The following is a 25,716-nucleotide window of genomic DNA, read 5'->3' on the forward strand; positions in this document are numbered from 1 at the left end:
CTGAGGCCTGGGCAGGTGACATGCAAAGGCCTGGTCTGTTCCCACAGCAAGAGGGAGCAGGGATAGAGAGCCTTGATTCCAAAGACTGGGTCCCAGGGAGGCCCAGCCACTGTATGGCTGTGTAGCCCTGAGCCTCCAAGAGCGTCAAATTGGAAGGGGCACACAGACCCCTTGGTAAGTGAGAAGGAAGTGTGGAGAAGGCAGGGAGCTGCTCGGGGGCCTCCGAAGCCCCAGAGAGTAATAAAAGTATGGCCTCTGGGGCCAAGGGTCTGGGTCATGGCCTCAGGCGAAGTACTTACCTTCGTTGAGCCCCAGTTTTAGTACATTTAACTCGGAAATTACGTATGAAACACGGTTACACATGGAAAGAATAGAACCTATCTGTTGGCCGTTATTATTTTTTAAATGAAGAAATGACAAAACAGTATTATTATAAACATGGTAGTCTCATATAAAAGGTTGACCTTGTCTAAGTGTCCCAGGAGCTGCGTGCGTAGCCCTTTTGGCTATGAATGAGAGTGTGAGGCCAAGACCTAAGACCCTCTTCCTCAGTCGCCCCCACTCCCTGTGGCCTGGGATGGAGGTGATATCATTTCCACAGTGACCTGGAGGGGCCCTGACTGAGACTGGACTCTGACGGTGGGTGGCCTGGCCAGTCCTGAACGATGTTCAGGCGTTTGGTCCATGGTCCCCTGTTTGTTGCTGTCCTCAGCTACCTGGACAGCCTGGATCGGATTGGGGCCGCCGACTACCAGCCCACCGAGCAGGACATCCTCCGAACCAGGGTCAAAACCACTGGCATCGTAGAAACGCACTTCACATTCAAGAACCTCCACTTCAGGTGAGGCCCAGGGAGGCCCCCAGGCCCTGGTGAGGGCTAAGAGGGGACATGCCCAGCCTCTCAGCGCATTTCGTCGGCAGCGCCCAAACATCATCCTGCCCCAGGGACCCCACGGGTTGGGGCAGGCAGCTGGATACCAGAGGAACCTGCCTGTGTTTCCGCCGAGTTTAGGGGCTGTGGTGCGCAGGGAGGCTTCCTTGGAGAAGATTCCCAGAGTGGGGCTGTGAGGAGGAGGGAGGGTTTGGACAAGGAGGGCAGCCCGTCCCTGAGGTGACTTCTGAGGAGGAGGAGGAGGTGGGCTACCAGGGGGCCCTTCCAAGATCACCTTATGGGGAGGGGCCGAGAGTGGGGCTGGGTAAGCCCAGGCTGCCACTGTGAGACCCTGAGGACCCACGTCACCCCACAGCTGGAAGGAGCAGAGCGAGCGGACCCACCTTCTCCTGGTATATGTGGGAAGCTGAGGCCTAACAAGAGCAGAACTTTCCTCAGGCACGGAGCGCAGCTAGAACCCAGGGGCTCTGGGCCTCAGAGCAGGGGCCTGATGGGTGAAGTGGTTCCCCGGGTCCTGCTGCAGTGCTGTGTCCCCACCTGCAGTAACCCGCATGCACGGAGGCCTGGGAGCCCTTGCTCCATCCTGCAGGGAACAGAGGCCAGCACAGAAGGGGAGGGCAGGGACCCCCTGCAGGGAGAGCTGAATTCTAATATTCCCTGCTTCCCATGTCCCCAGCTCCCGCCCACTCCTGTTCAGACTGAGGGGCGGAGGCTCTGGGCCCAGGAACCCCTAGGCCTCCACGGATCTGGGAAGCAAAACCTTGGTCAGAGCAGGCCTGAGGGGCCTCCCTTGCCTTCCCAGGCTCCTTGGTCTCTCCTGCTCCTCCAATGGGAGCACAGGATGGGGATCTCAGCTCAACCTGGCCCAGCAAGGCAGGGTCTAAGAATAAGCATTCTGGAGGGGCCACAGAGGCCATCCACCAACGCCCCTGCATTACAGATGGGCAGGTGGAATCTAGGGGAGCCAGTGATAGAATGAGAAGCAGACCCATTCCTTGCTCCGAGCCCACTCTTAATCTCTGCCTGCAGTCGCTCTGTTGTGTCCAGTGGGACCAGGGATCCTTCCCTGTCCCCCTCTGGCAGGCTGTGTGTCAGCAGGCGTCCCAGATCTAGGAGGCTGCAGGGCTTCTCGCTCTGGGGATTGGGGTGGGAGACTGACCTTTTACTTCTAGGACATAAGTCCCACCTGCCCACAATCTCTCCCAGAGTTTTTGTGCCCCCTCGGGAGTAGAGTCTGAGAGGCGGAAGAGGCCAGGCTCTGATCTGCCAGAAAGGGGCCGTACCGGGCAGAGGTGAGAGCGCCAGCTTTGTCCACAGCCAGACCCAGCTCCACCGCAGCTGGACTCTCACCAGCTTGGGCATGTCCTAAGCCCATGGGTGGCTCACTTCTGCCATCCACATAACAGGTGACATCTCCTGCCTGCTTCCCCCCCACGCTGGTTTGGAGTTTGTCCAGAGCAGACCCAGGAAGGAATAGACTGAGAGGAGGGTGCTTCTGAAAGGACTCTCAGAGTCCTTCCTGGGGGTGGCTCAGGTGCGCCCCCTTAGTAAAATACCTCAGATGCAAGGGCAGGTCTTTGAGTCGTGATATGTGAGCACAGCCAGTCCCAGGACAGACTCTGGGGGCAGTGCCTGGGGATGACAGTGATCCAGCTGTCTGTCAGCACCTGGAGTGACGAGGTCTTCTAGTAAGGGCTTCTAGTGAGGCTCTGAGCACCGTGGCCCCCATCCTCTGCCTCTCAGCATGCTCACAGCTTGATCCCCAGGCAGCCCTCACCTGCCTGGACCCTGCACCTACCAACTCCCTGCCTCCTACAGGCTGTTTGACGTCGGAGGCCAGCGATCTGAACGCAAGAAGTGGATCCATTGCTTCGAGGACGTCACGGCCATCATTTTCTGTGTCGCGCTCAGCGGCTATGACCAGGTGCTCCACGAAGACGAAACCACGGTAAGTGGCCTGGGCCCCCCGGGCAGGGGGCAGCACTGAGGAGACAGCCGCAGGACAGGTGAGCCCTGTGAGCACTGGGCCTTGGGTGCCCACAGTGGCTCTGGGGTCCAGCCAGCTGTCACGGTTAGAGGTTTCCATCATGGGTGGGCCGTGCCGGCTCTCTCCACCAATTCTGTATTGCCAAGGCAAGTGCCTCATGATGCCAGTGTGACAGAGCCTATGTGTGCAACCTGATCACACATAGCCATGCAGAATGTGCCTCTTCCGTAACTTGGTGGAGTCACAGAGGCCATCAGGCCAGAGCAAAATTAAGCAAACCCTAAAAAACCAGGAGGCAGCCAAGCAAGAATGTACATGCAACAGAAATAGCAGTCTTAGCCTGACAGCCATCCCTGGGGCACTGGCCTCAGATGCTGCTGAAGCAGTATGGGGCCGGGGATGCTGAGGAAGAGGTGGGGAGGGCCCAGGATGCTGCAGGAGAGTTGTGTGGGGCTGGGGGTGCTGGGGAGCAGTGTGTGGGGCTGATGGGCCAGGAAGGGCAATGGGGATGGGACATGCTGGTGAGTGACAGTCATGGCTCTGGGCTCCTTTGCCAAATGCCAGATTCACATTCAGCCTGGGGCCTCAGTGAGGGGACATTCCCCTGGGAGAGTGCAGCCTTCCTCTGGGCCTAGTCCTGGCTCTGCTACTCACTGGCTTGCTGCTGAATTAGGCAGCACCTTTCCGGCTCAGTTACTGTTTTCCATAAAAGGGGGATAATAATAGTACCTGCCTGTTGGGGGCTGTCGGCAGTGGGATGGGTGATCCATGTGCAGCGCTCTGGAGCTGTTTCTGGGACAGCAGTGCCAAGCTGGTGGTTGTACGGTGACTGGTGATTGCCCTGAGCCTGCGGGTCTACTCCATGGTCCCCTTCTGGGCTGCAGCCCACCAGGCACCGACAGGGTCACTGGAGATAAGCCCCAACACTCCTGACAGTGGGGCCCACAGGCCGTGGGGTCACAGCCTGGCATCTGTCATCTCCTTCTGTCTGGAACACGTGCAGACCCCAACCCACGCCTCTGCGGGCTGGCACCGAGGGTTTGAGGTTGGAGGTGGAGCTTGTTGTCATGCTGGGCCTTGAGTGAGGCCTGTCTTCTCTCTGGGTCTGTTTCCTCATCATTTCTGGCCCAACTGGTCCACTGGGCTTTGCGAGGATGGGATGAGCTTTGGGGTGTGGGCTACTGGGCACAGTGCTATAGGGAGGAGGAGCCGCCGCCCTGAGGGGCTTACACAGAGTGATGGGGCTTTGGGCTGGTGGTGTGGGTAGTCTGGACCCGTTCCGTGTACAGGCTCACCCGCCTGGCTCTTCCTATTTCAGGCCCACCTGTACCCCTGACTTGGGTTTCTGCTGTAATTGTTCTCAATGGCATCTGCAGGCAGTGATGTCAGTCACCACCAGCTGAGTCTTGATGCTGAGTGGGGCAAGGGTGGATGCACTTCCTGGGCCATGCTTGGACCCAGACTCACTGGTCACCCAAAGCCCAGGTCAGCCTCCTAACCACGCGCCCGCACAGTGACTGCCCAAACATTTCCCACTCCCCACTGCTGGGCTCTATGCCACTGGGGCCACTGCTCCAACTCCTGGGGTCTGAGCTCCACTTGGCTCATCTTTTTTCCCTGTGTCCACTATGGTTTCAAAGACAGCAAAGGAGCTGGAGGCAGGAAGCCAGGAGGGCCCTTCCCCCTGGAATCCAGCCTCTCCCTGGACTTGCCCTGCCAGGCCTGTGGGTGGCTTCAACCCCAGTCCCAGGCCCACCAGCCATGGGGCTGGGCTCTCACTCACCTCTGGAAGATGGAAACAAAGGGACGTCTGGGTGGGCCTAGCAGCCACAGGCCCCAAGCTCTGCGGCCCACGGCTCCCCAGTGAGCATGAGCCTGGTGCTGGGCCTGGCACTGGGTGACCTTCCAGCCTGTGGGCCTTGTTGCCTGGAGCACTTGCCCTCCAGTCTTCTCCACCTTCTCTCACCTTCCTTTTTCCCCGTTTCCCCCACCCTTCCACACAAGGGCTGGAGCAGAGGACCTTGGAGAAGCCAAAGCACATGGAGCCAAGGTCACAGGCAGGCTCTTCCTGTGTCCTTCCTTCCCCAAAGCTGGCCACCCTTCACAGCCCGGGGAAGAATAGCAACTCGTGCAGGGAATGGGGATGACTTTGCAACCTGACAGCAGCCACAAAGGCAGCTCATTACCGTGGTGGCAGCAAGAATACTGCTGCTGTAGAACTCAGCAGTCGTCGCCGTGTGCTGGGGGCGCGTGCAGAGGTGGCAACTTGGGAGTCAGACAGATCTGGTCCAGGGTCTAGCGTCGCCCCTGCCACCTCTGTGATCATGGGCAACCACCCCACCCTGCCCGGGCCTGCACCTCCTCCTCTGTAAATGGTGACGATGGTAGAATGGCCTCGCAGGCCACATGAGGACCACTGGGCTAAAAGCTGTAAACGTGCCTGTACGCAGGAATCATCACTCAGTGAATAGCTCCTGCGGCTACTACATTCAGACGCCATGGCTAGAGATCAGGTTCTAGGATGTGGGAGCTCTGTCTGCCTCAGAGAGGCAAGAGCCAGGCCCCAGGGACTCAGGCTTTGGTCCTCAGCCATCCTCTAGTCAACGCTGCGCATCCCTCTCTGGCCTGGGGTGACAGCTGGGGTGACAGCCCGCGACAAAGGTGTCTGGAAGCAGCTCCTGGAGCCAGGCCAGGAGAGCCCTGGGGCTGGTGGCTGCCACTGGCCCTCCAACCGCCGTGTCCACTGCATCCCGGGAGCCCGAGAGCCTGGTCCTGGCCTCGTACCTGCTCTCAGCACCACCCAGCCGGGCCTGCGGCTGCCACAACTTCTCCACTACCACAGTCGCCGCCACCGCCTGCAGGGCCTTATCTTGCCAAACCAAGGCCAAAACCAGTTCTGAGAGACCCTCCAAGCCCGGAAGGTATGAAGCACCTCCCTCCAACCGAATCCATCAGCTAAGAGTTGAAAGCAGCAGGTTCTCAGGGCGCCGCTGGGTGACTTTGCTGTGACAACTGCCCAGCCTGCCCCTGCGCCCGCACTCCTCTCCAGCCACTTGGCCTGGGCGCCTCCTACCCATCCTGCATCTCTTGCCCTGTGGTCCACAGGCCCAGGATGGCCATGGCCCCTGTGAGCCCGCACAGAGCTCTCTGCAGGAACTGGCCGGGTGCCCTGGCCCTGAGACTGGTTGAACCAATTTTTCAGTATTTTTCTCTCTTTCTCCTGTTGGGTTTTTATCTTCTTCTCTGTTTTAATCTGTTTTGCTGTGTTTCATCTTGGGGTTCCTCTGGCCCCTCTACTGAGAAACCAGCCCCAACAACCAGTTCTCCCAGAGCCTCCCCAGCCCCAGCCCACCAACGAAACCACCAACCACACCAAGGCCACAGCAAGCTCACCCCCGAGACGCCATCCCCCTGGTGTCTGCTTCCAACTCGGGATTAATTCGAGGATCTCTTAGTCCTCGGTTAATGTTTCCCAACTGAATGCGTGCACCCTTCCAGCCTTGCTGTCGAAACCGAATGAGACCCTGGTAGAGAAATCTGCATGAGCGGGGTTCCGCGCAGATGCGTTCGGTGGTGGTTGCGGCCCCTGCCCTGTACGTGCATGGTGCATGTCCTCTCCATGAGCTGGAACCTCTCCAGTGACCTCACTGCCCCCACCTGGGGCCAGCTCTCTTTGGAAGGGGGCAGCATCCCCCAACCCTGCCCGGCCCTGCTCCGCCCCGTCCTGCCTGCGTGTGGAATGAAACAGGACCACGTCCCGTCTGTCCTTGTGGATCCTCCCGTCTCCGTCCTGGTGGTCTCTGTCCCGGTGGTGCGTCCAGCCACATTGGTGGACCTTCCCTTTGCTTGTCCCGCTGTGTCATTGGCCGTGGTGGGTCAGGGCTTTGGATGCTGCCGCCCCTCACTCACCCCTCCACTCTGTTGCAGAACCGCATGCACGAATCCCTGAAGCTTTTTGACAGCATCTGCAACAACAAATGGTTCACAGACACGTCCATCATCCTGTTTCTTAACAAGAAGGACATATTTGAAGAGAAGATCAAGAAATCCCCGCTCACCATCTGCTTTCCTGAATATACAGGTAGAGACCCCTCCAGGGACAGCAGGCCCCCGAGGGAGTGGGCCCATTCCCAAAGCCCAGTCCACCCTTCCTGCGCTCTGTGGATGCCCCCGACTCTGCCACAGAGAATCCACACAAACGGGCCCCGCCCTGCCCCCAGATTGTGCTCTAGCGAGGAGGGGCAGCTAGCTGGGGCTTCCTCATCAGGGAAAGCAGGTGGAGCCCTGGCTCTGCCACTTATGAGCTATGTGACCATGGTGGCCTCTGGGAGCCTGAGCTCCACTGTCTGCGCACAGGGGATCTCTGTGACAAGAGAACGCTGAGAAGATGAGGGGCGGGGCACAGAGGCTTGGAGTCAGGCAGCCCAAGGCTTATGGCCCAGCTCCGCCACTCACAAGCAGCTCAGGCAGGTCATGCAGCCTCTCTGAGCCTCAGTCTCTGGGTCTGTGAGGTGGAGTGATGGCTGTCATTGCCCTCGCCTCCCTCACCGGGTGCTGTGAGGAGGGAATGAGCTGATGGGCACGCAGAGCTTCGTGTGGTGCTCACATCGGAAGCTCCCCGCCTGTCTGCTCTTGCCTTTGGGGTTATGCCTGTAACTCACACGGGGCTGCTGCAAGATTCAAATCACATTGCTTTGCAAGCAGCAGAGCCCTGGCCCCCTACATAGGGTGCTAGGGATGAGAGGCCAGCCCTGCCAGTGCTGTGGTGGGTTTACCTGACCATGGGGTGGGTGGGCAGCCAGGAAGGCAGCATGACCAGGGTCTCCTGAGGAGCTGCAGGGTGGCGGCCCTGGTCAGTGACCCCAGAGCGGTTACAGGGCCCCAGCATAGCCCGGGTGCCCATCAGTTCTTCTGAGATGGCGAGACCCTGACCAGAGAAGTGAGTGGGAGGAGAAGTGGGGCACCCTCAGCCCGACCTGCCCTGAAGCCTGGAGGGCACAGAGCAGGGGCCAACAGAGTCCCAGTGGGGCACCCCGGGGGCTTGGGGCCAGGCAAGCAGCACAGCTCTCCTACCTCCTACCTCCACCCATCCCCCATAATCAGACTGAGTGCCTGGCAGGCCAGTACCCAGGCATGTCCAGCTGTAGTTGAGTAGGGCTCAGCCTCCCTAGAAGCTCCCAGCCAGCTTCCTCTCTAGCCATAGTTGAGGGCCTGTGGATCCTGCCCTAGTGACCTGGGCTTGTGGCCTTTGGGGCAGTGGAAACAGGTGGGGTAGGTCAGTTACCAAGGCCAGTTTGGGGCTGAAGTGGGGAAGGAGGAGGGGACAAGGGAGGCTGAGTAGTCAGCTGCAGTCCTAGGACACTCCCTAACCTCCAGCCCAGATTGAGCAAAGAGCTGAGGTCTGGCAGACCCTCCAGGCTTTCTGCACAGCAGCCTACTCCAGCTTAGAGCTGTGGCTCTGAACTCCAGCTCCCCTCCCTGCTGCCCCCTCCACGGATTGTCACAGCCCTGCTTGTGCCTGGCAGGGATTCCTGGAGGCTGAGGGCCTTCAGTGCAAAGCTGGGGTCCTGTTCTTCTGCCCCTTCCCAAACTAGAAGCTTCTCTTCTAGACTCTCCTCTCCCTGTGTCTACCTGGGAACCAGCTCAATGTGGTGTCCCCGAGGAAGGTAGCATCTGAGCCAGGCGGTTGTTAATCCCCTGTGAGTGAACATCAGAAACAAGAAGTTTGTAGGCTCTTCCTCCCACCTGGCCCAGCAGTGGCCGCAGGAGGTGATGTCAAAGCCTGCTCTGTGAACTCCTAAAGGCAAAGGCCCACCCACAGGGCATGCATCAGCCAGGGCTACCTGCATGAGCCCAGTGCCCTCAAACCTCCTTGCACGTGACCCACGGTAAGATGCAACATTTGCCTCAGGAGTCCATAAATGACTGGGCGTGGTGGCTCATGCCTGTAATCCCAGCACTTTGGGAGGCTGAGGTGGGCGGATCGCCTGAAGTCAGGAGTTCGAGAACAGCTTGGCCAACATGGCAAAACCCCATCTCTACTAAAAATACAAAAATTAATCGGGCGTGGTAGCGCACACCTGTAATCCCAGCTACTTGGGAGGCTGAGGCTTGAGAATCACTTGAACCTGGGAGGCAAAGGTTGCAGAGAGCTTTGATCACGTCACTGCACTCCAGCCTGAGTGACAGAACAAGAACAAGATTCCATCTCCAAAAAAAGAAAAAGGAGACCATAAATGCATGTATAAAAGGAAAATGGAAGTTTCACGAAACAGTGCTCCCTTTAATACAGGTGATTGGCTGGGCACAATGGCTCACGCCTGTAATCCCAGCACTTTACGAGGCTGAGATGAGAGTATCACTTGAGCTTAGGAGTTCAGGACCAGCCTGGCCAACATAGTGAGATCCCATCTCTATTAAAAATAATAATAGTAATAATTAGCCAGGTGTGGTGGTACATGCCTGTAGTTCCAGCTACTCAGGAGGCTGAGAAGAGAGGATCAGTCACTTGAGCCCAGGAGGTGGAGGCTGCAGTGAGCCCTGATTGTACCACCACACTCCAGCTTGAGCAACAGAGCAAGACCCTATCTCAAAAAAAAAAAAAATAGATAAATACAGGTGATATACTGAGAGACCTGATATTTTGTATCTTTCATGACTTTTACACTGTCCCACTGACTGGATCCAGGACCCCCTATTGACTTTGCTGACCCCTCAGGTCCCCTCCATCAGGTTTTCCCTGTGCAGTTGTCTCTGATGGCCACACAGGCCAGGCTGGGTTCGTCCACGCCAGGCAGTCCCATGGGCCTCTCGCCTCACCACACCTCGCCTGTTTGCTTTGCAGGCCCCAGCACCTTCACAGAAGCTGTGGCTTACATCCAGGCCCAGTACGAGAGCAAGAACAAGTCAGCCCACAAGGAGATCTACACCCACGTCACCTGCGCCACGGACACCAACAACATCCAGTTTGTCTTTGACGCCGTGACGGACGTCATCATCGCCAAAAACCTGCGGGGCTGTGGACTCTACTGAGCCTGGGCACCCTGCCCGGCACCCTTGCCCTGCCTGGCCTGCCGCCCCCCTCCCCTGGAACCAGGCTCCACCACTCTCAGACCACTCTTTGCACTTGAGGAAGAAGACCCCAGAGGCTGGCACCAAGGGAGGGAGGAGGGAGCATCCTCCACCTGCACCCCCCAAAAGAACTCGTGGTAACGCATGGGCGGGGCGGGGCCGCTGAGTGCATGCTGCAAGGCCAGGAGACTCCGCCGCTCAGAGCTCAGAGCCTCTGCGTCATCTCTGAGTGCTTTATCAGGAAGCTGTGGGGGCAGGGCAGGGCCGCCGTGTGGCCCAGATGGGCACACCCTGCACCTGATGTCTCACTGGAAGCCTCAGTGTCCTCCTGTCATCTTGCATGGTGCAGTGGCGCAGACAGCCCTGCAGCAGGGTGCTGGCAGGGCGGGGTCATAGGAGCCATCCTTCCGCTGTGCCTGGGGTCTCTGGTGGAGGGCAGTTCCGTCAACGAAAGCCAGGGTGGGACCAGGTCAACTTGGTATGGGTGGGAGGACTCAGGCCTTGGCGATGGCCTCCATCTCCCTGCTCCCTCCCCTGGGTCTCAGCCCTTCCTCCTCTGGGTCGTCCTCACTTGCCTTTGCTCTCCCAGAGAACCCCCACCCCTGACTCCTCCGAGTTCTGGAAATGCTTCTTGAGACTGACTTATGGCTCAGATAGATGGTGGCGGGGAGGGGAAGAGGGAGAGGTGGGAGGCACGGGGGAGGTAGGTGGAGGCTCCTGTGTCGCCTGGGCTGGGGCCTCCCGCCCAGTCCTTGCAGGCCAAGGGTGACCCATTTCCTTTTTCCAGTCACCAGGAGCTCGGGTGGTCACTCTGAGGTGTGAATAGATATGTTTTTTCTTCAGTCCACACTGAATTCAACTCAAACCAGCAAAGGCCTTCGGGCTGGGGATTCTGTAGCTGCAGAGGTCTGGGCGGGACGGAAGGTGGGGTATGGTGTGCAGCCAGTGCCCTGCCTCACTGTCTTGGTGAAGAAATCAGGGAGTTTGTCCGCAGCCGTTGGTGTCTTCTCAGCCCCTGGGGATAGAGGACAGCAGGGGATGGAGCTGACACCCTGGAGTATTTGGGCCCAGGCCAGCACAAACACACTCCCCTGTCCCCCACTCTAAAGGGAGAGTCCTAGGACCCCTTAGAGGAGGCCTCACTGCCCAGATCCCTGAGCAGAAGAGGGCGGGGTAGCTTCTCCTGGGGACGCAGGTCTGGCTGGCCTTGGGCAACCAACACACCTCTCCCACTCCAAGATGCCTCCAGGTGGCTGAGGCCACCGCCCACACCCAGGCCAGTCGTGTGCTTGTACAGCAGGCTGTGCCTGGGGATGTAGATGTGCCATGGAGGGAGGAGGGTACCCCCTACAGGCCTCTGCCTCCCTCCTCAAGCCCTCTGTTCTCCCTGCCCCGACTCTGGACACTGCTTAGTCCCCGGACAGGCAGGGCCCCTGGGTTTCCACTTGTAGCCCCCGGACTGCCCCAGAGCCAGGAAGCGCCAGTGCCAACAGCTCTGGACTTGTTGGACCCACAGGCACAGAGCTCTCAGTGGGGCCCAGGAGACCCAGGGACCTTCCATAGTGCCAAATGCCTGCAGGGACCAGTGCCTGGGAAGCCTCTGGCAGCCAGGCTGCGGGAGTCCCCCATCAGCCCAAGTCCATTCTGTTTTGTGCACCTCGGTCATGTTTTGGACCTTGCACCAGGTGCTGGGGCGTGGCAGAGGACAGGCCCTGGGAATCCAGTGTCCTACCATGGACATTGGGCAGCTAAGCCATCCTGCCCAATATGGAAGACATGGCAGTTATTTCTCAGCAGCACCACCCTGGGTGAGGCCGGCTGTGCCCCTAACTCTGCTCCAAACTAACCCCAGGCTCAGAAGCAGCTGGCAAAAGGGGGATGCTGGCCACGCTCCACCTCTAAGGCCATCACCCTGGAGGTGGAAGTCACTGGGCTGAAGGGCTCTTCATATCCCCCAGCAACCTCCCTCAGACCACAGTGGCCAGAGCACCAGGCTGGGTCCAGGCTCCTGATCCAGGCCTTCCCTGTCTATAGAATTGGGGCTGGAGGAGTGGGTGCTCAGGCCTTCCCGCCGTCCATCCCCGGCCTGCCTTTCTCTTCCCTTGGATGCTCCAGCCTCCTCAGTTTCTTGCACTGCTCTCAATCCTCCCACCCTGGCCGGCGGGGGGTCCTTGGCCCTCAGGGGTATCCAGGGAGAAATTATCTCCCTGTGCGTGACGCCTGTCATCCATGTCGTAACCAGTAGCTCCACCTTGTGGGTGGCGACTGAGGGTGACAGATAAGATTTGGCTCCGTCGTGGATGTGGATGTGGGAGGAATGTTGTGAGTGACCAGACATGGGTGCGTTTCTAATCCACAGTGGTCCTGTGTGTGCCCTGAGGGGCCATGCTAACCTCTCCTATGGCTCGGATTTAGCAGGCCAAGCAAACTGATTTCTACAAAGAACGTCTTTGCCAAACTCATGAAAATTATGCCTGCCACTTTCATGCCTATGGGCCAGTTTTGTGACCTGCGCCACTGGCAATCATAAGAACCAGGTCTTGGCCTTCCCTCTGAGCACCAATAGAGGTCCCCAAGGCTCTCTGGCCTGAGTAGGGCATGGGGTCTGCCCAGCCCCAAGCAGACCCATGGGGTCTGCCCAGCCCCTGGGCCCCTGGCCAACAGCTTTGGCATTCTGGGTTCCATGGGGACCCTGGAGCTCAGGCAGAAGACCACCATGCCTGCTGCCAGGACGCGGCTGTCTGCCAGGCCCTCCCCACAGCCCAGCTCCCTCTGGCGGGAACTGGAGGCATCTCTGCCCTCCATGGTCTGCACTGGTCTTCCCTGAGTGTTCTTAGGAGCAGAGGCAGCCCCAGGTTCCCACCTGCAAGCCCTGTCACTAAGCTGTCTACAAACCCCAACAGGGAAGACCCCGGGGTGGTCTCACCAACGCCCTTCCCTTTGGCCAACATGAGTCCTGCAGTGGGGAGCTTAGCCCCTGCTCCCACCTAACACTCTACAGTTAGCACCCAGGGGTTGATTCTGGAAGTTCTTCCTTTTTCTAGCCTGCATCCTTCCTGGTCACCCCCTTTATTTCTCAGTCTGACCTGGTGCACTCTTGGCAAGTAAGTTCCCTGCAGTCCCAGGTGGATATTTAATGAGCACGCCAACTGTTTCCTCCAAGTCAGCGAGTGGCCTGCCCTCCTCCTTTTCAAGAAGTCTGGGGCACAGAGCCTCCTCTGGCTGCCTCTTCTCTTCTCTGAGCCTCTGGGAGCCTTCAGGCACAACCTGGCAGTTCTTAGGAGCCGAGACCTGAGGCTCCAGCTCCCCCGCCACCAGAGATTCAGTGTGCAGTGCTGAAGGCAGTCACCCTCAAGCAGTTCCTGCTGTCAGGCTGCAAGCCTAGAGTGCAGGATCCCAGCAGCCCAGGGAACAGGACCGGGGCGTGAGCTGCTGCCGTGGGGTCTGTGGTAGGGCTCCCCATCTCCCACCCCTCAGCAAGAAGAGTCCTGAGCCCACCCTGCCCAGAGAGGAGCTGGGGCCTCCAGACAGACCCCACTCCAGCCAGATGAAGGCCCCTGTCAAAAAAGAGGCAGGCGGGGGGGAGAGCAGAAAGAATGGCCCCGAATCCAAACTCCTGGATCCCCTTCTTGAGAGAGGGGCTCCCCCTGGAAGAGAAGCTCTCATCCCCAGGCCCAGTGCAGCAAGACCACCAGCAGAGACCCACTGCCCTTCCTGGCAGAGCCAGCAGCTCCGAGGCACTACTGCTCTCCTCCCTTCCCTCCCCACTCTCCCCTCCCTTTCCCTCCCCTCCACACCCACCCTGTTACTCCCACAGCTCTGGGCAGCCAGGCCCTCCCCTCCTGCCTCCTGGTCTTCTCTACTCCGCTGGTTCTGACCCATCCCTTGGCTCTGCTGGCCATCCCTCACCCTACCCCTGCTGAGTACCTTCTGCCTCCCCACACACCCCCCTTCCCCGTCTAGGCCAGGTGGGCTCAGGTGTCCCAGGCCCTCCTTAGAAAAGCCGCCTCTCTCAAGTGCAGTGGTCCCCTCCCACCCCCGTCGCTGCCGCCCACCCCGTATTAACTGTAATTTTGTAAGAAGAGTGACTTGTTGGTTTAATAAATCTCTAGTTATTGTAATAATTTATTGGCTGCCATAATGTATTTATTAGTCGCCTACCGTTAATAAACAGTGCCCGCTTTCCTAGCATGAGTGTGATGTGTTGTCAGGGCCCAGGGAGCTCCTGCCAGGGGCACTTGCACGATGTGTGTCCTCGGGCCCTGCCCCATCCTGGTCCCAGGACTGCGGGCAGCCTGGCGGAGCGGGCACACTCCTGCTGGGGACGGAGAATCAGGGCAACTGGGCGCCCTGCCCTCCTGTCAGGATCACCATCTGGTAGGAGGCTGCTCCGTTGCTGCACTGCGCCGAGCCACCTTCCTGTCCTGGAGAGCTTGGTGCCCACCTGGACACTGCTGTGGGTGACGCAGCAGTGGCCATGGTTGTACTGGCACCGCTTCCTGCTGCTCCTGGGCCTCCACTGCAGCCTGGGGCAGGTGGAGGTCTCGGGGGTTGGCTGTCGGCCATCTGTGACCTCTGGCTTCTTTCTCTTTTCTCGAATGGTGGTATCTCTTCTTTGAATGTAGCCCGGCGTCTGCTTCCTCCGGGGAGCTTGTGAGGATGAGCTGTGCTCTCAGCTCCTTGGCAATGGGCTCCACGCAGCGTGCCAAGGGAGGGCAGTCAGGCCTGGGGGGCTGGCAGGGGTCTCAGTGCCGGCGCCTCCCCTGCCCTGCAGGATCTCCCCTCCTCACTGCCCTCCCCAAGTCTCCAGGATCAGCCACTTTTTGGGGCTCCCTCCAAGGCCCTCTCCCCATAAAAACAGGCTTGGTTATGCCTGTCCTCTGCTCCCCAAGTCCTCCCCTGCGCTGCCACTCCTGGGACCACAGACTGTGCGTCATCTTTCTCCAGCTGGACTCTCAGCTCTCAGAGAGCAGGAGCCTAACGTGGTCATTCTTATATCCTCGGGGCAGCCCAGCAGAGAGCCCTGCACGTAGATGCCAGGCAGTACTGACCGGAAGAGTGAGTGCATGTGAGTCATGCTCTGTGGCCCTGAGGCGTAGGGCTGTGGCGGGGGCTCAGCCTTAACCAGTGGAACTGTGGAGCCTGAATGAGCCGGCTTTGATTTCTCCTCCACACCTAAGCTCAGTGGCCAAGGGGGCACAGTCCCCACTCCCAGCTCAGGTCACTCTAGTGGCTGCTCCTGGCAGTGCCTGGGCAGATGTGCAATGGAGGAGGGAGCTTGGCTCTGGCTGTGGGTTTCCAGCTCTTTGTTACGCAGCTGCAGGCCGAGGTGGCTCTGTGGAGTGGGGAGCGTGTTCCTGTGGAATCATTGGGGTCTCAGAACCTCACCACTCTGGCCTCATATGCGGCTCAATGAACTTGAGTGTGGACGGCCCGAGGCCCTGGACACAGGTTCACTGGGCCTCCCAGAAGCCTCCGGTTGCCCTTTTCTGAACAGACCCCAATGAGGTGGCTCAGGGCAAGCGAGATCTGCTTCTTCCCGGTGGGATCACACAGATGACAGGAAAATGCTCCTGGAGACTGAGAATGACTGAGGATGGGAGAGTGATGAGATCATGTGCGTTTACTGAGTCTGTTCAGCAGAATGAAAGGCCAGTGCCATGTACTACAGCTCCTGGGGCTGGGGAATAAAGCCATGCCAGCTGTCCAGGTGCCCCTGAGAGGCAGCTGAGAACTCTGCCCCTCTACCTACCAACTTCAGCCAATAAGAACCAGGGGCTGGGGCTGGCCGCCTTTACAGGTCATGGTAGAATGATGCAGGCATCGGGGAGATACCGAAGGGAGGACTGGCTGTGAGATGCGCGGAGCCCGCCATGCTGCTGTTAGTATTGATTCCTCGAAAGCCCCACAGCCTGATACGGACTGGAGAGACCCATTGCATAAGTTCTGGATCTGGCCCATCTGTGTCACCGCAGTGTCCCCTCAGGCCGGATGAGGTTAAGTGACATAAGGCAGGGAGAGCGCTGGTACAGCATGGTCCTCGGTGACTGGTGTGGTCACTTCATCTTCGTCACCCTCCTTCTGCTCAGAGGGGGACGGTGCGGCAGTGGAACCAGCAATTCCTCAGCACCCACAGTGTGCTCATCCCTGGGGGAGATCATCTCCCCATAGATGCCCAGTGGCATCTACGCCAGCTCTCTTCTTTTTCCTGTTACTTGTGTCACTCTTCTTATTTCAGAGGTAGAGTTTAGCCTGGGTCACCTCTGAGCTTTAGATCCAGGGAGCTGGGTTTACAGTGGGCAAGTTTCCAGGACTAGGACAGGGTTCTTGGGGAAAATAAGCGGAACTGTCCCTTCCTCCACCTCCCTGTGCAGGAATGGATTCAGTCACAGAGACTAAGATGCCCTGTGTACTGCTGAGAAACAGACTACCCAAGTGAATGTGCTCAGGGTCCCAAAGCAGAGTTTTTGCCCAGGGCAGAAGGCTGGCCCCTCGGTTCGGCTTCTTTGGGGTGCCCATCATGTTCATCCATTTGCTAAACAGGCTCCTGTGTGCAGGGCAGCCCTCCACATCTGCCTTGCTTAGAACACCATGCAGTGTCAGATGCGGCTGAGGAGGACCCAGCCAGAGGAGGTGCGGCCAGTCCCCCAGGCACTCCTGGAGGTAGCCCTGCCAGGAGCCTCTCCCCTGAGTGGTGGCCCCCAGGAGGCTGGCAGGACGTGGCATGCCTTCCCCTCAGGCCACGGGAAGGGCCTGGAGTCTCTCACCACTCCCAGAGGACATCCCCCCACCCAGGATGGGCCCGGGAGGAGAGGTCTAGGCAGGAAGGGCCAAAGCCCAGCTCTCCGGCTCCAGTCCAGACTCCACCACCCCCAACACACACACACAGAGGCACACACACAGGCGCACACACACTCAGGCACATGGATGCACAGGCATGCACACACAGGTGCACACACATAGGCACACATGCACACGTGCACACACAGGCACACATAACAGGTACACGCGCACACACAGGCACACAGGCGCATGCACACACACGGCCACACACACGTGTGCTGGGAGACCTTTGCATAGCTGGGAACTCTGCAGTGGGGAGAGCCTGGGTCACCCTGTCCTCAGCCTCCCCAGAGAGCCATGGCTGGTGCCCAGTCCAGTCTCTGCCTCTGGCCCCAACATGACAGGTTCTCTGGAAGCAGGGAATGAGACGTGCTGTGAGGTGTGACTGATTCAGGTTCCATCTGGCAGCCTCTCGGAGGAGCTGCCGAGTAGCCCAGTCCCTCTCTGTCAAGCCTAATTCTCTCCTTCTCTTTCCCTGTCTCTGTGTCTCCCTCCCGCTGTCTGTCCTCTCTCCTCCCTTCCTGCGGCCGCAGAACCGCATGCACGAGTCTCTCATGCTCTTCGACTCCATCTGTAACAACAAGTTCTTCATCGATACCTCCATCATTCTCTTCCTCAACAAGAAAGATCTATTTGGCGAGAAGATCAAGAAGTCGCCTTTGACCATCTGCTTTCCTGAATACACAGGTGGGTGCCAGGCAGTCCTGTGCAGGGGGAAGCCTGCCCCTGACAGGGACCCATGGCTCAGAGAACAGGCTGCTCGGCCAGCACTGCTGGGGCTAGCTGGCGAGCGGGACCCATTGCAGGAGTCTGGTGGGGCGCAAAAGAAAAACAGCACTGTGCCACCAGGTTTGGGCTTCCCAGGACACAGCCCTCAGCGTGGTGAGAATGGCCCCTCCTAAGATATATGTGGTAGGACCCAGTCACTCAGGAGTGACATTGTGGGGAGCAGGGGGCAGGACGGGATCACAGGCTTCCCCCTTCCTTCTGGTCACCCTCTAGGAGAGATCTCAGGATAGCCTCCTGTAATCTCAGCAGTGGCCTCCCCTCACCCCTGCCCAGGGCCACACAGCACCTTTGCATGAAACCAAAAGGTGGACACATGGCTTGTGAGCAGGGTGTGGGCTGCCTCTTGGCCCCACCTGCTTTCTCTGCTCCCTGTTTCGGTGCCCAGAACATGCTTCATCTCTGTGCAGCCGCCCAGCCAGACCACTCCACCCGCCCCACATCGTGCCCGCCTTCCCTCCCAACCCCAGCCCCGTGCCCGCCTTCCCTCCCCAACCCCAGCCCCGTGCCCGCCTTCCCTCCCCAACCCCAGCCCCGTCGCACCTCCCCTCTCCCCTTCTTCCTCCGCCCCTGGTCTTTGCCCCAAATCCAACCACTCCAGCTATCTGCAAGCCTCCTCCATCCTTGCCTCAGTTTCTTCTGACTTCTCTGGGGCTTTCTTCTTGCTCTCAGGGGAATGTATCACAGACCTCCCCACCCCCCTAAATGAAGCTCTTTCCAAATGGATGATGAGGGAGGGTGGCTTCTGTGGGATGGGCCAGCTCTGGGCTGCTGCTAATGCCTAAAAGCAGCGTTGATGGGATGCCAGAGCCCAGCCCTGGTCCCTCTAGGGGCCGGGAAGCTTCCAGAGGTCCCTGGGGTAGGAGTCGCCTTTGCAGGCTGCAGAGTATGGAGGGCCAGCACCCTGCCATGGAGCAGGAGGTGTCTTGTCATCCGCCAGGTCAGGGCACAGGTTGGCTCGGCCAAGAACCCATGTTCTGACAGCCCCGGAGTAAGACTTTGGGCTCAGTCCCAGGGCCACATGGGTCCCCAAGCCCAGCCACAGGGCGCCACATCCAGCATAGGTCGATGCCCGTCTCCCCACCCTTCCCCACAGCTGGGAGCAGTGTGTGAAGAAGGCCTGTCAGCTGGTTCTGAGCACAAACCGTGTCCTCACTGACAGTCCATGCTGATGTGAATTTGCAAGGTGGTTCTTGCTCTTCCCAAGGTGCAGAGTGGGAGGTGGGGCCAGGAACTATGCACTGCGCTCAAGGCTCTCGAACAAAGAAAGACCCAATAGGGCAGGCAGCCCAGGTGGCCTCTGCAGCCAGACCACCTGCAGCTCAGCAAGTTGCTCAGTCACCTGTGCCTCATTCTAATCTGGTCAACACAATGGATAATCATGCCCAGCCCAAGGATGACTGGAGGCACAGCTGCTTGGTGCCAGGTCTACAGAAGCGCTGGCTGTGGCTGCCATTGGTATTATTCAGAGGATGGAAACTAGGGGAGGGGGAACTGGCCATGGAGAAGGTGCCCTCTGCAGGATGGAGTGAGGGCAGGAGGCACAAGACAAGCCCCGAAAGGCCAGCCCCAGGTGGCCCTTAGGCAGAGCCAGGCTATAGCCCACTCTGGGCAGCCACTGCTGACCTCTCCTGGCCACAACAATGGAGTCCAGCAGGCCCCCGCCGGCCAGGGCTACCCTCAGAGACAGGCCCAACCCTACGGCTCTTTCTTGTCCAGTGTCCCACTGGGGCCCGACTTGGGAGTGGCCATTCTCACTGCTGTGGAGTGCAAGCACTAGATGCCCCCGCAAAGGGCAGTCGGAACCTGGGAAACATGAGTTCTCCAGGGCCTTCAGAGGGATCCAGTTTGAATTCAGATATCATGGATGACAGATGGTCACCAGTGCAGTGGCCCCATGGAGCACAAGCCTGTGAGGGCACAAAACAAGCAGCACGGGTGGGATGGGAGGTGACGTGTGGGCCACCGTGGCCGGGTGGCAGCAGGGCTGTGTGAGTATGCTGGGCTCGGCAGACACAGGGAAGGCACGAGGCACTCCTCCCACCTGGACGGCTGTATGTGGCCACCTTCCACCCTGGGCTGTGCCCGGTTCGGCTCTCTCCAGACAGGAAGCTCCTGGGCAGGGTCCACACGGGCTGCTTTGTCCAATCCTTAACAGCTGTGCTGGGCTGGGCATCTCTGCACCAGCGAATCAAGGATGAGGCTTGGCCCTGTGGGTCCAGGCACTCCTACTGGGCTGCCCAGAGCTGATCTCTGCCATGATAACCCACCCAAGGATGCCCCCACCTCCTGCCCCTTGCCCCTTGTACACCCAAGGAATTGGTGGGGACAGAGGGCCCCCAGTTGGCACATACATGCTGATGTCCCCTTAAACTTCCCACCTTGGGGACATCGATGCCCCCATGTCCTGGCCACTCGCTCAAGAACCACGACTACTACTGATATGCTGCCAGCCCTGCCGAGTGGCCTCTTAAAGGAAACCAATGAGGAAGGAGCACAGGTCCCGGGTAGGCCCCTCTCCAGACTTTGTTTTCCTGGTTTATTGGAATCAGCAGGATTGGTTTAGACCATGGGGCGGTGCCTCAATTTGCTCATCTAGGAAGCAAAAGGGATCATCTGTGGCCACTGCTCTCCCAGGCGGGCTCCTGGGTGGATTTTGGTGTGAAAACAGTAAGGGATCTTGCAAAGTCCAAAGCCGGGCAAATGCTCGCCTGTGTGTGGTTGGTGCAAAAGTAATTGCAGTTTTGCTATGAAAAGTAATGGCAAGGCCGAGCGTGGTGGCTCACGTCTGTAATCCCAGCACTTTGGGAGGCCGAGACAGGTGGATCACCTGAGGTCAGGAGTTTGAGACCAACCTGGCCAACGTGGTGAAACCTCGTCTCTACTAAAAATACAAATATTAGCTGGGCGTGGTGGCAGGCATCTGTAGTCCCAGCTACTCGGGAGGCTGAGGCAGGAGAATCACTTGAACCTAGGAGACAGAGGCTGCAGTGAGCTGAGATAGCGCCATTGCACTCCACCCTGGGCAGTAAGAGCAAAACTTCGTCTGAAAAAAAAAACTGTTATTTAATTTAAAATGCAACTACGGCTTGGAACTGCCCAGCAGTTCTTCCTGCTGCCTTCCTCTCATCCCACTTCCTGGGACACGCCACAACCCACTTCTTGTCTTCACGTCCCCAGCCCTGTCCACCCACAGTGCTCACCAGGGCCTCTCCCTGTTCTGTGTCTTGTTACAGGCCCCAATACCTATGAAGATGCAGCCGCCTACATCCAAGCACAATTTGAAAGCAAAAACCGCTCACCCAACAAAGAAATATATTGTCACATGACTTGTGCCACAGACACGAATAATATCCAGGTGGTGTTCGACGCCGTCACCGACATCATCATTGCCAACAACCTCCGGGGCTGCGGCTTGTACTGACCTCTTGTCCTGTATAGCAACCTATTTGGTAATGATTCCAGCACCTACAGAACAGCTTGCGTGCGCGCGCACACACACACACACACACACACACCACTAACAAATGCAAGTTGGTAAATAAACTTTAAAGAGGCATAACAAAACCTTATATATATATACAAATATATATTTAAAAAATCTTTTTAGTTTGTACTAGAAAGAGCTGCAGACAGAACTGACCACCATCCCATAGCTCATGGAGGTTTTCCTGGGACGGCACGTGAGCATGCACGTGTGTTTGTGTACACACACTCACACATGTCCAGACGGGAGCTGGGTTTGGGAGTCCCTCCTTTTGAGGATCGCCCTGGGGTGTTCCTCTCTGATCCCCATTTCTGAGAGCAGGGGAATGGCAGAACAGCCCTGGCCTTGGCCCAGCCAGCTCTCTGTGTTCCGCCCTCGGAACCTCTGCGCCCTCAGTTCCGTCCTGCTCTTGGCAAATTCCAGACCCTTTCAGAAATGGCCAGCGCCCTAAGCCTCTCCTTACTCTACACTCCCAACAACAGAACAATTTAAGGATGCTTCTCTTTCGGGTGGTGGTGGTTGTTAATTTCAGGAATTTAGAAGAATCATTGCTCCGACCAATCCACTGTCTCCTGAGTTTTCTTTATTCATGTTAAGATGGCAAGAATCAGAGAACAGGGAGACTTGGTGTGCTTTCTAAAAGCAGCTGACAGGAGGGGACCCACGTTCACCTGCAAAGTTGAAGCCAGCCCAGCTCCAAGAGGGCACATGGGAAGGCGGGGAGCGAGGGGAACAGGCGTGGCCTGGGGAGGGCCGGACTTGTGGGCCTGACCCGAGTCAGGGTCCCAGGGGGGCCAGGCTTCCCCAGGCGCTGGGGATGGGCTTCACTGGGGTTCCAGACCCCTCGTGCTGCTGCTCCATCTCGCCCCACCCCAGCATTAGTCAAAATGTTCTAGGGTTTTTTGGTTGGTTGGTTGGTTCTTAAAATCAAAGAAAATGGTCAGACTGGACCCCTTATCTCTCTCTCTACAGACTGCTTCATGGACTCTTTGCTGTTGACGTTGATCTCCTGGTAGCATGACCTTTTGGCCTTTGTAAGACACACAGCCTTTCTGTATCAAGCCCCTGTCTAACCTACGACCCCAGAGTGACTGACGGCTGTGTATTTCTGTAGAATGCTGTAGAATCCGGTTTTAGTTGAGTCTTCACATTTAGAATTTGAAAGGAAAAAAAAGAACATTTCTCATGTGCTTTGTAGCTTAAAAAAAAAAAAAAGGAAAACTCACCATTTCATCCATATTTCTTTCTTTTTCTTGCAAAACAAACATACCCGTCTGCACCCACGCCGGCCCCCGTCCCACCTCGCGGCGCAGCCCTGGCGCTCCTGCTGGGGGGCAGGGCCCATCTGCCGCCTGGGGTCCCGGTGCGGTGCACCGATCCGAGGAGTGTGCTCAGGCCGGGCTTTCCAGAAGGCCACAGGCCCCTGCAAACCCTGCTGCCTGCCGGCCGCCCAGACACCACAGACGCCACCTCGCGGCCCTAAGCCACTCCCGCCACATGCTTACTCCAGGTTTGTATAGAAAAAGCACAGCTCTCACTGGCCAGTAGCTGCCAAAAAGAACACCCATCGTATATGGAAATCCAGCCCCATAGAAAACAATCTGCCCACCAACCCCCTTTCTACAGATAGCCTTTGTGGGGTTTTTTGGGTTCTTTTTTTTTTTTTTTGTCCTGCTGAGTACTATGTATTACACCCCCAATCCAAGATCAGTTTTCCTAGTCTTTGGGAAACGGGTTGTGGTTTTTTTCCTTTGCTGTGTTGGATTTCCGGTCCCGGCTGATACCCCCCTTCGTGTGTGCGCCCCTCCCCACCTCTGCCTTTGTTTCGGTGCCCTGTGTCCGCTCTCTCATGTGGGGATGTTTGTGCTGCAGACAAAAAGAACAAAAAAAAATTTTTAAATACCACAAGATGGAAAAAAAAACACAAAAAAATTTAAAAAGATGGAATGTAGTGTTTACATTAAAGCCACCGTTTTCATGACCAATCCTATGTCATTTCTACTTTGACTAATATCCAAACCCCAAACCTCTTCACGGTTTCACTTTTAAGACTTAATCTTTGCTGAAGAAGACCAGTCACAGCCATTTCAAATAAAGAGGAGGCAAAAAGACAAAACACACAAAAAATAAAAATAAAAAAAAAAAAGGAAAAAAGAAAAAAAAGCCCACGGGTCTTTGTAAGCCTTTCTATTCCCAATCGGTGAGGTTTCTGTGATATCTTACACACTGCCAGTCTACTTCTCTGACTAATGGAAAATTCCTGTGTAGCTCAATAAAAGAGAATGTTTGTCTGTACTCCTGAGTCTCACCCTGTGCCTTCCAACAATGGTTATTTGGGGTGGGCTTCATTCTGGCAGGAGAGGGAAGGAGGGACTCGGCCACACACGCTGGCAGGCCGGCAGTTAGGAGTCCCTGACAGGACCTTCCCATCCCCAGGGCCGTCACTGGGGCCCCAGCTCAGAGCACAGTTGACGCGACCACTGCCCAGTGCCACCTGGGAATGAGGGCAGGGGAGCTGCCACTTTCTCCTGCTATGTCCTCTCCTCCCGGCTCCTGGCCCCTCCTCACCCTCAGCAGGTTGTTTGCTTTCGAGAAATGAGGTGGAAGTGGGGATTAGGAAGGAAGAAATACAAGGAGGGCAGGCGAGCCCCCTCTCCTATCATGCAGGATCCTCTTTCTTCTGTAGCCAGCGGTTCCCCCACAGTGGGAGGAATGATCCCAAGAATGAGGCCAATTGCCTGAGCCCATCTGCACCCAAGAGTTCCCAGCCACTCACATGCCCAGGACGAGCTTGGGCCCAGCCTGACCAGGAAGGCTGCCTTCAATTTGCTCCCTGACTACACCTGGATGTCAGGAAGGCCCCTGCAGACCAAACATGCAGAGGGTAACCCAGCAGTGCAGTGGGGCGTGCGGAGTCTGATCCTTGTTCCTCCCCCAGACTGTAGGTCTCACCCATCCCCTACATCGGCCCGCTTTTGCTGTAATAATTAGCAAATGGGTTGCAATAAGGGCCTGGAGGCAGCAGCAGCCCACTGAACTCCTTGCATCATATCCACGTGCCACTTACTGGCCAAGCGGCCAAAAGCATCATGTATCATGCCGTCTTCAGTGAGATGGGGGAGCTGCCAAAAGGTCAGTTACCTGGAATCCTCTCTGCATCCCAACAAATGGGAATTAGAGGCTCAGAAAGGCCTCTCTCGGGCAAGTTCCAGCAGCCTTTTGAATCAAGGGAGTGGAGGCAGGGGATATTGTTTCAGAGACTACGGAAGAACAAGAGGCACTGTTATGAATACCCAACCAATACAGGCACCCCTTAAACCCCTTCTGCTTTTCCCCCAGTTCCCCAGACCCCAACTTGTTATCTGCAGAGAGGGGCACATGACCTACCTTCTCTATTGAGGGGAAGGTTTGCAATCCAGGCCCCAGTTTGACTCTGTAACAAACCAAGATCCACATGGAAGGCTGAAGGAAACCATGACATTTTCTATATATGGCATATTTGAATTTCTCTAAAAACTGAGCCATATTCTCGTAGGGTTCTTTCCCAACTTTCAAATGAGTTTTGCGGATAAAACCAACAGAAGTTTATTTGCCTCATTTTTCTTAGATGGGAGGTCATAGCATTTTTTGGAAAGGATGCAGCAAAAAGGCCAATTAAATTGCAACAAGGAGAGTGGGGGCAGAACCTATCTGTTATATATATTTTTAAAGATCCTTTTCTCCCTCTAGCTTATCTGTGCACACAATTGGAAAAAGCTAGTTCTAATTAGAACCAAATCAAATAGGAGATTTACTTCCAATGGTACCTAAAAACCTTCTAGAAGAAATTCTGAGAAAACGGCCTCTATTCAGGAGGTAAACAAAAGGTATCCATCATCGCCACCTGTGGAATCCCTCCAGGTCTGATCTCTGCCCTGAAACTCTACTGAGAAAGTCGAAGAGTCAGAGTCACCATGAACCTCTTCTGGCTCTGGGGGCTGCCAGATTCCTGACTGTTCTTTGCCCAGTTAGACCACCCAATGAAGACGGGGCTCCAAAATGCGCCTTTGCTGCCTAGCTGGCAGTTGCTTAGGGCAATAAGACAAGTAATTAAAAGAGTAATTCTCTAAAGGGGGGAAATGAACACAAATAAAACTACTGAGATTATAAAAAGCAGACCCAACACATTTTTTTTTTCTAAACCAGGACTAATAACTGACAGTGATGTTGGAATGCTAACATTCAGAGAATGATCCGAGCAACATTCCGGCTGACATCAGATCTGAAACCAGTTAAAATCCTTTAAACACTGAAACCGCCTGCTTTAGATGCCCTGCAAGATTTAAAAAAAAAAAAAAAAAAAAAAAAGCCCTTTCACTGCTACAGCCAATTCCATTCCCAGAGAATTAGTTCCTTTTGGTTTGATATTTGTGTGACTTTTGATGTTTGTGGATAAGGCATTGCCACCTGGGAGAGTATCTTTGGTTAAAAAGATCCAAAACCCAGAAATACCAGCTGTTTGTCCCAGCTAAAATCGGGTAATACAAGATTTGAAAGGATTTCAAGAGCTCTACGGTTAGAAGTCAGCTTAATTAAAACCTGATATTCAGGATATATGTTTATATTGGTAAGGCCTTCCTGCTTTTTCTCTTTTGGGATCCTGTTTTTGGT

General features: G+C 56.7%; 1 protein-coding gene and 1 pseudogene across 2 annotated transcripts in view; both read left to right on the forward strand.

Moving 5' to 3' along the window:
- The window catches only part of GNAO1 (G protein subunit alpha o1), a 167,034-nt gene extending 143,673 nt beyond the window's left edge, over nucleotides 1-23,361 (forward strand). Inside the window, exons 5-9 of one of the 2 annotated variants that reach the window (XM_005591961.3) lie at nucleotides 713-841; nucleotides 2,711-2,840; nucleotides 17,327-17,480; nucleotides 20,816-21,031; nucleotides 22,039-23,361. In XM_005591961.3, the coding sequence (XP_005592018.1) occupies nucleotides 713-841; nucleotides 2,711-2,840; nucleotides 17,327-17,480; nucleotides 20,816-21,003 (601 nt within the window). In that variant the 3' untranslated portion in view covers nucleotides 21,004-21,031; nucleotides 22,039-23,361. Of the gene's footprint in view, nucleotides 1-712; nucleotides 842-2,710; nucleotides 2,841-6,806; nucleotides 6,961-9,723; nucleotides 14,139-17,326; nucleotides 17,481-20,815; nucleotides 21,032-22,038 lie in introns of those variants that run through there. The other variant, XM_005591962.4, reaches the window with a different exon arrangement.
- On the forward strand, nucleotides 9,879-14,138 carry LOC135968871 (uncharacterized; annotated as a pseudogene).
- Nucleotides 23,362-25,716: the final 2,355 nt, after the last annotated feature.

Source organism: Macaca fascicularis, chromosome 20 (assembly GCF_037993035.2).
Source record: "Macaca fascicularis isolate 582-1 chromosome 20, T2T-MFA8v1.1".
Taxonomy (NCBI): domain Eukaryota; kingdom Metazoa; phylum Chordata; class Mammalia; order Primates; family Cercopithecidae; genus Macaca; species Macaca fascicularis.